A 12,525-nucleotide genomic window follows, 5' to 3' on the forward strand; every position below is an offset into this window, starting at 1 on the left:
CAAATCCACCACAAAGCAGGAGTAGGGTCTTTGGCCCGAACCTGGGTAAAACTGTCCTGTCCATCTTCTTCCTTGTTCATCGAGCTAGGCCGTGGGGGCGACGAGCCGATTGGCTAGAGAGGTTGAGTTCTTCGCACACGCTCCAGAGTTCGAACCTTTTCTTGGGTCTGTGAAGCCCTGAATCCGACAACAGCACCATCCGAGGAAACGCAGATGAGCCGATGCTGACCGCGGCCACGGCGGCGTTGACGAGGCCGTTCTGGCCAGGGTTTAACCCTAGGTACATCAGCGCCTCCCTCGTTGTCGCCGCGATACGGGCGTTGGTGGCCTCCTGCGGCGCGGCGGCGGCGATGGCGGCCGCGGCCGCTACTTTGCCCCTCGCGTCCGCCGCGTGCCTCCGACCCTTCCTCTTCGCAGACTCCCTGGCCCGCTCCTCGGGCGTCAGCTTCTTCTTCTGCTTGGCCGCGGTGGCGGTCTTGCGGGGCCACAGGGCTTGCCTTTGCCGGAGGGGGAGGTCATGATGCCGGACGAGGCGAGGTTGGCGAGGCCGGCGGCGGCATTGATGTTGTCGTCCATGGCGAGCGGCGAGAGCACGCGCGGGCGGGAGGGTTTTGGGAAAAGTGGAGGGAAATGGTGGAGGCTACCACCGACCGGCGAGCCAGGAGGAGTAGTTGGCGCGCGTCACGGGCCTGTCTCGTGTCCGCGCCGACACAAATGAGGCTCAAAAATGGGCTGGGTATTGGTTGGTAGGCAAACGAAAAGCGAACGCGCATCTGTTTGGGTCAGCGCATTGGGCCAACTTTTCTGTCCGCCGTGACTCAAACGGACGCGCGGGGACGAAATGGATCGGCGCATTAGAGTTGCTCTTACCCGCCAATAAAAAAATGTCTTTTAATTGTATTGTATATTGTATTAACAGATTAAATGACAATTGACGATGGAGTGACAATTTGCCATCACAGATCTCAATTGTCGACATACATACTCCACCAGGCACACTCTCTCACCCATAAACAAATTAAACACCAACCGCATCAAGCACACATTGACCAATCTGCGAGGCGAAGTTCACCATTTACTCTAGTTCATGATACAAGTTGAAAGGGTAAACAAGGCAAAAATGGAATGCCAACAAAAGGAATCTGAGGAAAACATGAAATATAATGAGATATCGATGGCCAATACTCGTTCACACAAAAATTACAGGTGCATGGAGTTGTTCAGAAGACAGCAGATAAGATGAGCATTAAGGTAAAAAGACCTCTATTCATACACCACTCTGAACAACACGGTATAGCCAAACTGTGCAAGCTGAGATGGCCTGTTCAAGAACCATCAATTTGGATAACGTCGTGAAGGATCTTCACATTACGGTGCAACGGCTCCTTTCTTCAGCTGGAGGTGCCCCATTTTGCTGATATCTGGTTGCATCTGATGGGTTGTAAGTAAATTGGCTTGTGTCCAGACCATACTGCATCAGGTAGAATAATTACATGTTGTTTTGTAATGAAAAATAATAATAAGTACGATCAATGAGTTGAAAACATTTATGAGAATGATCAATGATGTTGAAACCGGTCTATGATGTATGTACCTTCTCTCGCATCCTTTGGCTCCATGCATCATTTCTGCTCGCACGTTGATCAAGTGTTGGGACGGGAACACCGGTAGCCGGAGCATTCTGGGAATGGATAAGAGGCTGACGGATGCTAGTGCTTCGAGCAGTTCCAATGATTTCATCATCACTGTCATACTCGGCGGGTTTGTTCATTGCCCTGACAGCAAGAGCTAACAAGAAAAGCAATACCTGCATACTGGTAAACATTAGTCTACCTGCACTAGACCAACTATAGCTAAAAGAGTACACACTGCAACTGACTGTCCACGACTAAAAATCGTCACCAATTTCTATTTTGCAGCTCACCAGTACCGCAGGGTATGTCGAAACTAAACTTATTCACAACAAACGGATAAAGACAAGGACACAGTAGAATGAAATATGTATCAGATGAAAAGAATGCACCTTAAGCCGGTAACAACTACACATTCGGAACATGATTAATAAACTATTAGTGTTTAGGAAGGCCCAGTGCTATTCAAAAAAAGGCACAACAAGAATAGACTTGAGTTTGCTCCTACCTCAAAAACAACAACACCAAGAGCAACCCATCTTGCAATCTTCCAGTTTTCATTCAGAAAGTCATACATGGCATCAAAGTTTTGTGTCTTATCCACTGGAATTACCTGAAAAGGAAGTTACAAAGAAGTACTTACAGTGATTAAATAAAAGGATGAGACTATAACATAGTTTCCAAATTAGCACCAAACAGAAGCCTCACATCTTTCCAGCTATGGTCAAAGAATATGAATGCAGCACCTCCAGCCTCGGCAAGGATTAATAATATGACCAAGAAAGAATACTTATAACGTCAAAGGAAACAAAATTATGGATTACTGAATGGAATCACTAAACATTAAAGAAAACAAATTTATGGATTATTGAATGGAATCACTAAACATCAAAGGAAACAAATTGTGGATTATTGAATGGAATCACTTAAATTCGAAGGAAACAAATTTATGCCTTATTGAATGGAATCACTAAACATTATTCAGATCTCAGAAACAACTAAATCATGCCCATTATCTACCTTTTACATTTTATGCCTCTGAATACAGCTTTAAGTAATTTACATATTGACAATTTACAGGGTAGCACTTCGACAACGGTTTTTTTAACTACATTTTTTATATCACAATAGTTATATGTTATGCAAATAACATTTTGGGATCAATCCCGTAAAATACCAACTGCATGTCAGTAATTTAAATGTATATTTTTATATTCCGGGGCAAATACTTGGCCGGCATGGATTCTAGAATGACTCATGTTCATATAATAGGACATAGTATGGTGTATGCCTTTTCACTTACGTCACAGCTGGATCAAAAGCGCGTCATTTTTGCACTGCATGTTATGTATCTAAAGCATGCCATATTTGGAATTACCGATGATTTTAATAGCTGTTTTCTTCCTTTATTTGTACATTCAGTGGTCGTCTTTAAAAAACGAGAGTACTGATAAAATGGAAGACCAACTATCAGGATACACAACACAAGCAACACGTATTCCTTGTCCCTGCTCCAATGCAGCCAAATAGAGAAACGATGAAGATAACAGCACCAACACCAATGAACAAATAGATGAACCTGCCAGGAAATCAGAAATTCTTTACTGAATGCAATCATTCACTTTCAAGGTAGAACTTAATCTTTTGGTAGAATAAACAAATGATCGACAAACTGTTGTGGTTTATTTTCTGTGTCAGGTCTATCAGCGTCGCCTCAAGGGCCGCGGCTCTAGTCAGGTTCAGGCCCTAGCCAATGCGGACTGAAGTCCAAGCTCAGGAGCAGCAATAGGAGTCACATACATGTTTTCGAATCGTAGTTAGTGTGCCAGGTGGAAGCACAGCTATTAGGGAAGTACTAATCTTGTAAGGAAAGTAGAGGGGGTAAACGTGTACATGTTGGACACTAATTCAACTGTGAGTCGGTAGTCTAGTTGGGTATATAAGGTCATGTATCGTTTCTCCTCCCCTTTCGAGGAAGGTGGAAAAAGTGTGCTTTGAGGAACGCACTCCGAGAACTCACCCAGCTCCAAGCATATAGGCACGTGGATGAATATTGTCTACAATTCATGTTGTTCATCTGTTGCTGTGAGAGATTGTCTCGTCAGCAAGTTGGCATATTCACAGAAGGACTCCTAAAGCCATTGCGTACAGATGTAGAGCCTTAAAATCCATCAAACCTTCAGACTGCTATGAGCTTTGCAAGGGCATATGAACAACCACTGTGGGATGAACCTCATTCCAAGCCTGTTGTGACTCCTCAGGCAACAAGCCTGCACAAACTTCATATCATATTATGTACCAGCACCACCTGCTCACCAGTCAGTACTGCACTGAGCGCAGGGCCCCTGCATAAAGCAAGCACGAGCATACCTGGCCACACGGCAACTGCTCCAGCGGTCGTGGCTGCCGTGGAAAATCCAGCCTCACGGTTCCACTGTCTCACACCGGAGGAGATGGCTGATCGGAAAGCCCAAGGACAATGCTTCAATTGCCCGGAGAAGTTCCATCACAACCACAAGTGCACACTAAAGGGGATGTACTGGATCGAGCTTGATGAAGACGATGTGACAGGGGATGACCATGGATGATGTCCAAATTTCCCTGCATGCCCCGACTGGGTTCCGGACCAGAAAGACAATGCAGCCCAGGGTGCTTGTCAACAGCGAGCCTGGAACAAACTCTAATTACTCTGAGGCCAAAAAGATAGTAATACTCTGAGTTCTGATGCTTTATTGATCGTGGGAGAAGCCCCATATATAACAGGAATAGCTTGGCTGACAGGCCGACTCAAAGGGAATACAATCTGGACTCTCGAACAAGTTCTAATCTGGACTCTGCACCTATTTCGAATCTGGACCTACTAACTAATCTGGACTCTGAACCTAATACAAATCTGAACCTCAATAATTACTTGTAGCAGTAGAGGAATCCTAGCCACTTTGGGCTGGACCAGGGGGTGGTGCGACCAGGGCTGGGGCCCTCCGACCATATGTGGTTCCCCACATAACATCTCTCCCTCCCTCCACAAACAGCTCGTCCTCGAGCTGAAACGTGGGGAAACGAGCAATGAACTCATCCAGCGGCTCCCATGTTGCATCATCTTCAGAAGCCCCAACCCACTGCACAAGAACATGCTTCACGCCGCGTCGAATGCTGGATCGAAGAATCTTGGTTGGTGCAGGCAGCACACGGCCATCCTCAATGGCGGAAAGTACAGCAGGAGTAGCTGGTGGTTCGCCATGAAATGTTTTAAGGAGACTGACATGGAATACATCATGGAGCCGAGTACCAGCAGGCAGCGCGAGTTTATATGCAACAGAACCAATGACTTCAGTGACTTGGAAAGGCCCATAGAAGCGAGGAGACAACTTGCCATGCTTGTGACCTGGTAACGATGCTGGCGCACAATGGTGAAGGTGAAGCCACACCCAATCACCGACGCCAAATGCCAGCTCCCGATGCTTGTCATCATAATAATGCTTTGCCCGCTGCTGCGCTTGATGGAGATGCTCACCAACCTCATGAACGAAGTTGGCGTGATCCTGAAAGGCGGTGCCCACAGCTGCCACCTTGGCCTCGCCAGGAACATAGTCACAAAGACGTGGCGGTGGCCGACCATAGACAACCTCGAATGGAGTGGCACGAAGAGCGGAGTGGTAGGACGTGTTGTAGCAGAATTCCGCCCAGGGCAACCATTCGACCCAGCGGCGTGGCCGATCAACAATGAGGCAACGCAGGTACATTGCGATGATTTTGTTGACAACTTCAGTCTGCCCATCACACTGGGGGTGAAAGGCTACTAAGCTCATGTGAAGCTGAACGCCGGACAAGTTGAATAATTCACGCCAAAAATTGCTGGTGAAGACAGGATCTCAGTCACTGACGATAGACTGTGGAAGTCCATGGAGGCACACAATGCCCTCAAAAAACGCCTTTGCCACAGAGGCAGCCGTGTATGGATTGGACAATGTTTGGAGAAACGTCCAATGACCGAGAGGATCTCAGACTTGCCAGCACCCTTGGCAGTGCCTCGATGAAATCCATGGAGATATCACTCCACACAGACGTTCGGACCGGCAGAGGCTGAAGTAACCCAGCAGGCAGGAGTGTTTCTGTCTTGTTGCGTTGGCAGACTACACAAGCAATTGGCGATCTCCAGGGACATGGAAATCAGCTCGGAGTCGATGAAGCGTCTTTTGGACCCCCTCATGAGCACCATGAGCATGTTGCAAAATCACTGGTATGGACAAGGAGGTGGGCAACGTGAAGAATCAAGTTGTCAACACAACTCCAGTGGTGGTCGCAATCACCAGCGCGAATACCATCACGAAGGGAGGTCAACTCGGGTGAAGCGTCGATCTCACGCCGTAGGTCCTCGACGATGGTGAAGATGCTGCATCGGCATCACGACGGGAGAGGGCGTCAGCGACGATGTTGAGGCGGCCCGGGCGAAACTCGACAGTGAAGTCGAATCCAAACAAATTGCTCACCCATTGGAGTTGAGGGATTGTCGAAAGCCGCTGGTCAAGGAGAAACTTCATGTTATAATGGTCGGTGCGTACAGCAAAGCCTGAACCAGTCCAATGAGTTCCCGCTCATAGGCAGCAAGTTTGGCATGGCGTGGAGCAATGGGCCGACTAAAAAAGGCCAAGGGCCCTGCACCTTGGTGAAGAACGGCACCAAAGCCAGTCCCAGAGGCGTCGCACTCAACAATGAAGCAATTGTCAAAGTCCAGTGTCTGGAGCACCGGGTCTTGACCAAGGGCATGCTTGAGCGCTGGAAGGAATCATCTGCCTCTGGGCACCACCGAAATCCCTCCTTGCTGAGTAGGCGCGTGAGAGGAGCAGCGAGCATGCCGAAGTCCTTGATGAACTTGCGATAGTAGCCGGCCAGCCCCAAGAAGCCGCGCAACGCCCAGGCCGAACAAGGCGTAGGCCAGTGCAACCGCGCGCACCTTATCCTTATCCATGGCCACCCCATCAGCATCAATGACATAAACCAGGTAGGCCACGGAGGACTCACCAAAGCAACACTTTTTGCGCTTGAGGAAGAGGGACTGCTACCGCATGTCCTGAAAGACAACACGAAGGTGGCGCAGGTGCTTCGATCAGGATGAGCTGTAGATTAAGATGTCATCAAAGAAAACAAGGACAAATTTGCGCAAAATAGGGCGCAAGATGTCATTCATCAAAGCCTGGAAGGTTGTCGGTGCGTTGGTTAAGCCAAATGGCATAACCAAGAACTCATAGTGGCCATCATGTGTGCGAAACGCCGTCTTAGCAACATCATCAACATCATCAGGGTGCATCCGTACCTAATGATACCCCGAGCGCAGGTCAAGTTTGGTGAAGAACCTGGCGCCCCGGAGTTCATCCACTAACTCGTCAACAACAGGAATCGAAAACTTATCCTTCACAGTATGATCGTTCAACACCCGATAGTCGACGCAAAAGCGCCATGAGCCATCTTGTTTCTTGACAAGGAGGACGGGTGAAGAGAAGGCCGAGTCGCCGGGGCGGATGATGCCTGGGACCAACATCTCCGTGCACTGGCGCTCGAGCTCATCCTTCTGAAGTTGCGCATAGCGGTATGACCGGACAGCAACTGGCGTGGTGTTAAGTAGAAGCCGAATGCAGTGGTCGCGAGAGCGTCCTAGAGGCAACATGGTCGGAGTGGCAAAGAGGTCAGCAAACTCGTCGAGCATGTCACCCATGAGGCCAGAGTCCTCGCTCGTGATCGTGCGAAGAGCAGGCAAGGCGGGCATCACCAATCCGTTCCATGTGATTTGGGAACCAGCAAGGACAACAGTCACTCTGTGGTTATCAAAATCCCACAAAATCGGTCCGAGGGAACGGAGCCAATCAACCAAGGACAAGGTCGAAGCCGCCAAGTGGAAGAGTGAAGCAGTCAACCCGGAAGTGGCAGCCGTCGATGTTGATGGAGATGCCGCGACATAGGCCAGCACTAACAAGCGTGTCCCCGTTGGCCACCATGACCCGTAGACCAGGACGAGTCTCTGGAGTTAGGCCGAGCACGTTGACCACGGCTGAGTCGATGAAACTGTGTGTCGAGCCTGTGTCCAGTAAGGCAGTGAAGGTATGAGTGCCGATGACGACAAGCAGTTGTATGGTGTCAATCACGCGCATACTCCAAAGCCCGGTGATGGCGTGAAGTGAGATGTGTGGCGACTCTGGGTCCTCCTCCAAAGGTGCATCCTCAGGAGCAAAATCATCGAGCTCGATGGAGAACAAGCATGCACATTGATGACCAGGGACGTACTGCTCAACGCAGTTGTAACAGAGACCTTGGCGGCGGCGGCCAGCCATCTCGGTAGGCATGAGACGGCGCGTAGCGCGAGGAGCCGCCGACGTAGGGGCAGCAGTTGCAGCAGTAACGCCTTGTGGCATGGGACATGTAGCAGGCGGCAAGGTCGGTCCCCTTGCCCAAGACTTCAAACCTCAGGAACGTGCCGAGGGCATGAGTGGTGGGAACGGATGGCGTTGTTCATATGCCTTAGCGAGGGATACTGTTGTGGGAGGTCCACAGGTTGTTGAAGCTCAAAATCGACTTTGAGGCCTTCGGGAAGTCCGGCTGTGTACAGGAAACGCTGTTGGGCTGAGCTTAATGGTTTGCTGGTCTTGCACAACAACGCCATAAATCAGCTGGTGTAGTCGGCAACGGTAGAGGTGAACGGAAGCCGAGCAACTCGCCCAGGGGGTTGGCGCGTACAGATGGCCCAAACTGAAGGTGACACGCCTCCTTGAAGTGCTACCAGGAGGGAATGCCATGATCACGCTCAAACTGGAGGTACCAAAACTGAGCAATGTCGACTAGGTGGTATGCCGCTGTCCACACCTTGTCAACCTCCTCTGTGGGTTGTCCCCAAAAGAATTGCTCACACCGATGAAGCCAGCCAAGCGGATCGACGGAACCATCGTAAATAGGAAAATCGAGCTTGTGAAAGCGTGGGACACCAGAGCCGGAGCCAGAACCAAGGTGCTGGTATGCAAAGGGGGCAATTGACGTGAGGTATAGTGAGGCGGCATAGGTGGGCTGGGTTTGTAGTGTTTGAGGAAGTGGCTCGTAAGGATTGGCGGGTGGCTGTTGGTAGGGAAGTGGTGGCGAAGATGCATGGTGGAAAGCTTGGTTGAACGGAGGGTAAACATGTGGTTGTTATGGGAAGAACAGGGAGGCCGGAAATTGGGGCAGTGACGACGGTGGGGGAAAGCGTGGATCAAATCATGCACTCAAGAGGATGGGGACAATGGTGGGGCCGGTGGTGGCGAGGACGGCGGAGGTACCGGACGGTGTGGAGGAGGCGGCGGAGGAGCCGCTGGCTGCCGGCAACGCCGGGCGCAGGTCGACCAAGGTGGAAGGTGGAGCGCTGGGGCGCTGCTGTGTTTAGACGCTGGACAAGGCCCTCCATGAAGACCTGATCCGTGGCCCGTTGCACCACCATCTCCTTTAGCTGGGTCGCTAGCTCCTTGAGCACGAGGTTCATGTCCACCATCCTAGATGACGCTGATACCAGATGGAACAAACTCTAATTACTCTAAGGCCTAAAAGATAGTAATACTCTGAATTCTGATGCTTTATTGATCATGGGAGAAGCCCCATATATGAGGAATAGCTTCGCTGACAAGCCGACTCAAAGGGAATACAATCTAGACTCTCGAACAAGTTCTAGTCTGGACTCTGCACCTATTTCGAATCTGAACCCAACCTACTAACTAATCTGGACTCTAAACCTAATGCGAATCTGAACCTTAATAATTACTTGTAGCAGTACAGGAATCCTAGCCACTTTGGGCTGGACCGGGGGTGGTGCCACCAGGCTGGGGCCCTCCGACCATATGTGGCTCCCCACATAACAGAGCCACCCATGGCATTAGTCGATTCTGGCTCGACACATAACTGCATTCCCCAGGATGCACCACCTGGCATTCAGTTGGAACCACGACCTAGACTTTACATTACTGTGGCCAACGCGACCGGGTTGCTAGCACTCGCATCTGTCGTACACTAGGCATGGGCGTGGGCGTTGGCAATGAGCACTTCCCAATCGAGTGTTATGCTATTCCACTCGAAGGCTTTGAGGTGGTACTCGGTGTCCAATGGCTTTGTTCACCGGGCACAATTTTGTGGTTTGAACTTCATTTTGGCACAAAGGTCACAAGGTCATTTGGCATGGAGTAGCGGCTGCAACAGATTCTCCAATGCTCCAGGCGTGTGAGGTTGATGATCTTATGTCAGCAGTGCTACAGGAGTTTGCCTCAGTTTTCAAGGAGCCGCGTGGTGTACCTCCACCCTGCCATCATGATCATGGCTTCCACCTTCCCAGAACACCACCCTGTTCTTTCTCAAGTCTGGGCTGACATTTCACTTCATTTTGTTGGTTCATCGGTTCTCCAAATATGCTTATTTCAACGCACTTGGTCACCCCTATTCAGCTGCGTCAGTGGCACGAGCCTTGTCTATTTTAAGGGATCGTGATCCAATCTTTACTAGCGGGTTTTGGTCAGAATTGTTCCATCTTGTTGACGTCAAGCTTCAATTCAGTTCAGCCTTTCACACTCAAACTGGCGGTTAGATGGAAGTCATCAACCACATCATTGGCATGTGTCTTTGTTGCTTATCAGGAGACCGACCCAAGGATTGCATATAATGGCTACCTTATACAGAATTCTGCTACAACTCTTCTTTCCAAACGGCCTTGCGTGGTACACCTTTCCGTTTTGTTTATGGCAGAGGTCCACCTTCATTCATATCCTATGACTATGAGCCTGTGACTGCTGAAATGGCTATAGTTGATCAGCAGCTTTTGGAGATAGATGGATTTTTAGCCAGCATCAAGGAGCGCTTGCTGCAGCCTCAAGCCACAATGAAACAACAGTATGATGGGCATTGAGATATTGCGTTCGCGGTTGGGCAATGGGTCGTGCTCATATTCATGACATTTTCCATGTCTCCCTGCTAAAACAATTTCATTGTGAGCCTCCTGAGACTGTTGTGCCATTACCGGACTTATTATTGCATGGTCGGGTTCTTCCAATTCCACAAGCAATATTGCAAGCTCGTTCGAATAGAAGTGTTTGGGAGGTGCTGGTGCAATGGAAGGGATAATCCTTCCACCAAGAGACTTTGTGGATGACAGCACAAGCATTCCGTGACAGCTATCCTTTGTTTCAGCTCGAGGATGAGCTGTTTTCTGGAGAGGAAGTGTTGTGGACTCTTTTCTCGGTCAGGTCTATCAGTGTCGCTGCAAGGGCCACAGCTCAAGTCAGGTTCAGGCCCAAACCAATGCAGACTGAAGTTCTGGGAATCACATACATGTTTTGGAATCGGAGTAGTGTATCATGCGGAAGCACAGCAATTAGGAAAGCACTAATCTTATAAGGAAACTATAGAGGGGTAAACATGTCCATGTTGGACACTAATTCAGGTGTGACTGCGAGCCTCCCTCAAAAAAAAGTTCAGGTGTTAGCAGGTAGTTTAGTTGGGTATATAAGATCATGTATCGTGTACGTTTGAGGAATGATACAGAAATCTTCTTCTCCAAATAAGCGTAGCCCAGAGCTTCATCGCCACTGGCACACGAGCGCAAGTCATGGCAATATCCCGTCTGTTTCCATGCCAGAACTCACCACCTCCTCCGTTCCCCACTCAAGTTCCACCAAAAATCAGCCCCGTAACACAAACTAATCTGGAAAATTGAAAGTGCAACTTCGAACCGTCCCAACAGAACCTATGCCAGAGTCAAACTAAATATATCAATCCTCTGAGCCCCCGCCAATTCCACGCTGGGGTTTGAGATCGCAGATTTGGTGATCACTAAATCTGCCGATGGACAGATGAAGAAGCCTTCAAATCCTAGGCATGCCGTTATTATTATTAAGCAAAGCTTCCAATTTCTCTCGATCTCAATCATTATCTAGTCACACAAACAGGAACATCAAACTATTGCGCGACAAGAAAGAAACAAGGATACGCAATCGTCTCACCATGCTTTGGGTAGCTTGTCGAAGAAACTGCCTCCTTCTCCAAGGGCCACGACGGTGAGCATCGGGCGGCCGAACGTAAGCAACTCAGCCGGCGGGGGCGGAGACGGCGGTGCCCCTCCGCCACCGCCGGAGATCCTCATCCACTCCACGAGCAGGTAGATCCCGTAGCCGACCATGGCAAGGCCGGCGACGGTGAGGAAAAAGTTGAGCAGCCTGAGCAGGCACTCGAAGAATCCCCGGCACGCCGCCATCTCGAAACAATCTAATCAAGCCCCCAGGCACAATCTAACACAAACTCGCCTCAGATTTCAGAATTCCATAGAGAAAAATCAAAGTAATCAAATAGATTTGGAAGGAATTGTGCGCGGCGATCGTAAGCGGAGGAGGAGGAGGAGATGGGAGCAGATAGAGACCGACCTGTAAATTGATTAATACGGGATTTTCTTTTCCTTTGCCGTGGAGATCGAAGGAGGAAGAGGACGAGGGAAAGAGAGGGGAGATGCTTAGGGGTGGACGGGTGCGAAAGGGTCCACCTAGTGCGGACGGACGGTGCGCCGTTGGCGGTCGAGACCTGTAGATTGACGGTGATAAAGTTCAGGACACTATAACCGAGCCAAATCCTAGCCCTCTCACGATCTCGTCGTTTTTGGACGTTCATGTTTTTCTTTTTTGAGTTGTTTTGAACGTTCTGAGTTGTTTTGAACGTTCATGTGACTTGCACGATCTCAACCATTGAATTTGCTGTCTGTTTCGTCCTCCGAGCCTGTTATTTTGGCCAAATGTCCTAAAAGGCAGCTGCTCCATGGAAAAAGTCAGAGCCTTCTCGTTAATTGGGCATTTTCCTAGCCCAACACTACTAGGAAAACAAAACACTAGTAATAGCGCTTGTTTTA

General features: G+C 49.5%; 1 protein-coding gene across 1 annotated transcript; it reads right to left on the reverse strand.

Annotated features, from left to right (window-relative positions):
- Positions 1 to 1,143: 1,143 nt before the first annotated feature.
- Positions 1,144 to 12,238, reverse strand: LOC123180855 (tobamovirus multiplication protein 2A). The gene is made up of 7 exons (XM_044593019.1): positions 12,050 to 12,238; positions 11,633 to 11,917; positions 3,111 to 3,210; positions 2,340 to 2,420; positions 2,140 to 2,244; positions 1,595 to 1,807; positions 1,144 to 1,471 (listed from the first exon to the last, which is right to left on the reverse strand). Exons 2-7 carry the CDS (start codon positions 11,881 to 11,883, stop codon positions 1,364 to 1,366), a joined length of 858 nt encoding a protein of 285 aa, XP_044448954.1. The 5' UTR covers positions 11,884 to 11,917; positions 12,050 to 12,238; the 3' UTR covers positions 1,144 to 1,363.
- Positions 12,239 to 12,525: the final 287 nt, after the last annotated feature.

The sequence above is a fragment of the Triticum aestivum genome, chromosome 1D, assembly GCF_018294505.1.
Source record: "Triticum aestivum cultivar Chinese Spring chromosome 1D, IWGSC CS RefSeq v2.1, whole genome shotgun sequence".
NCBI classification, from domain to species: Eukaryota; Viridiplantae; Streptophyta; class Magnoliopsida; order Poales; family Poaceae; genus Triticum; species Triticum aestivum.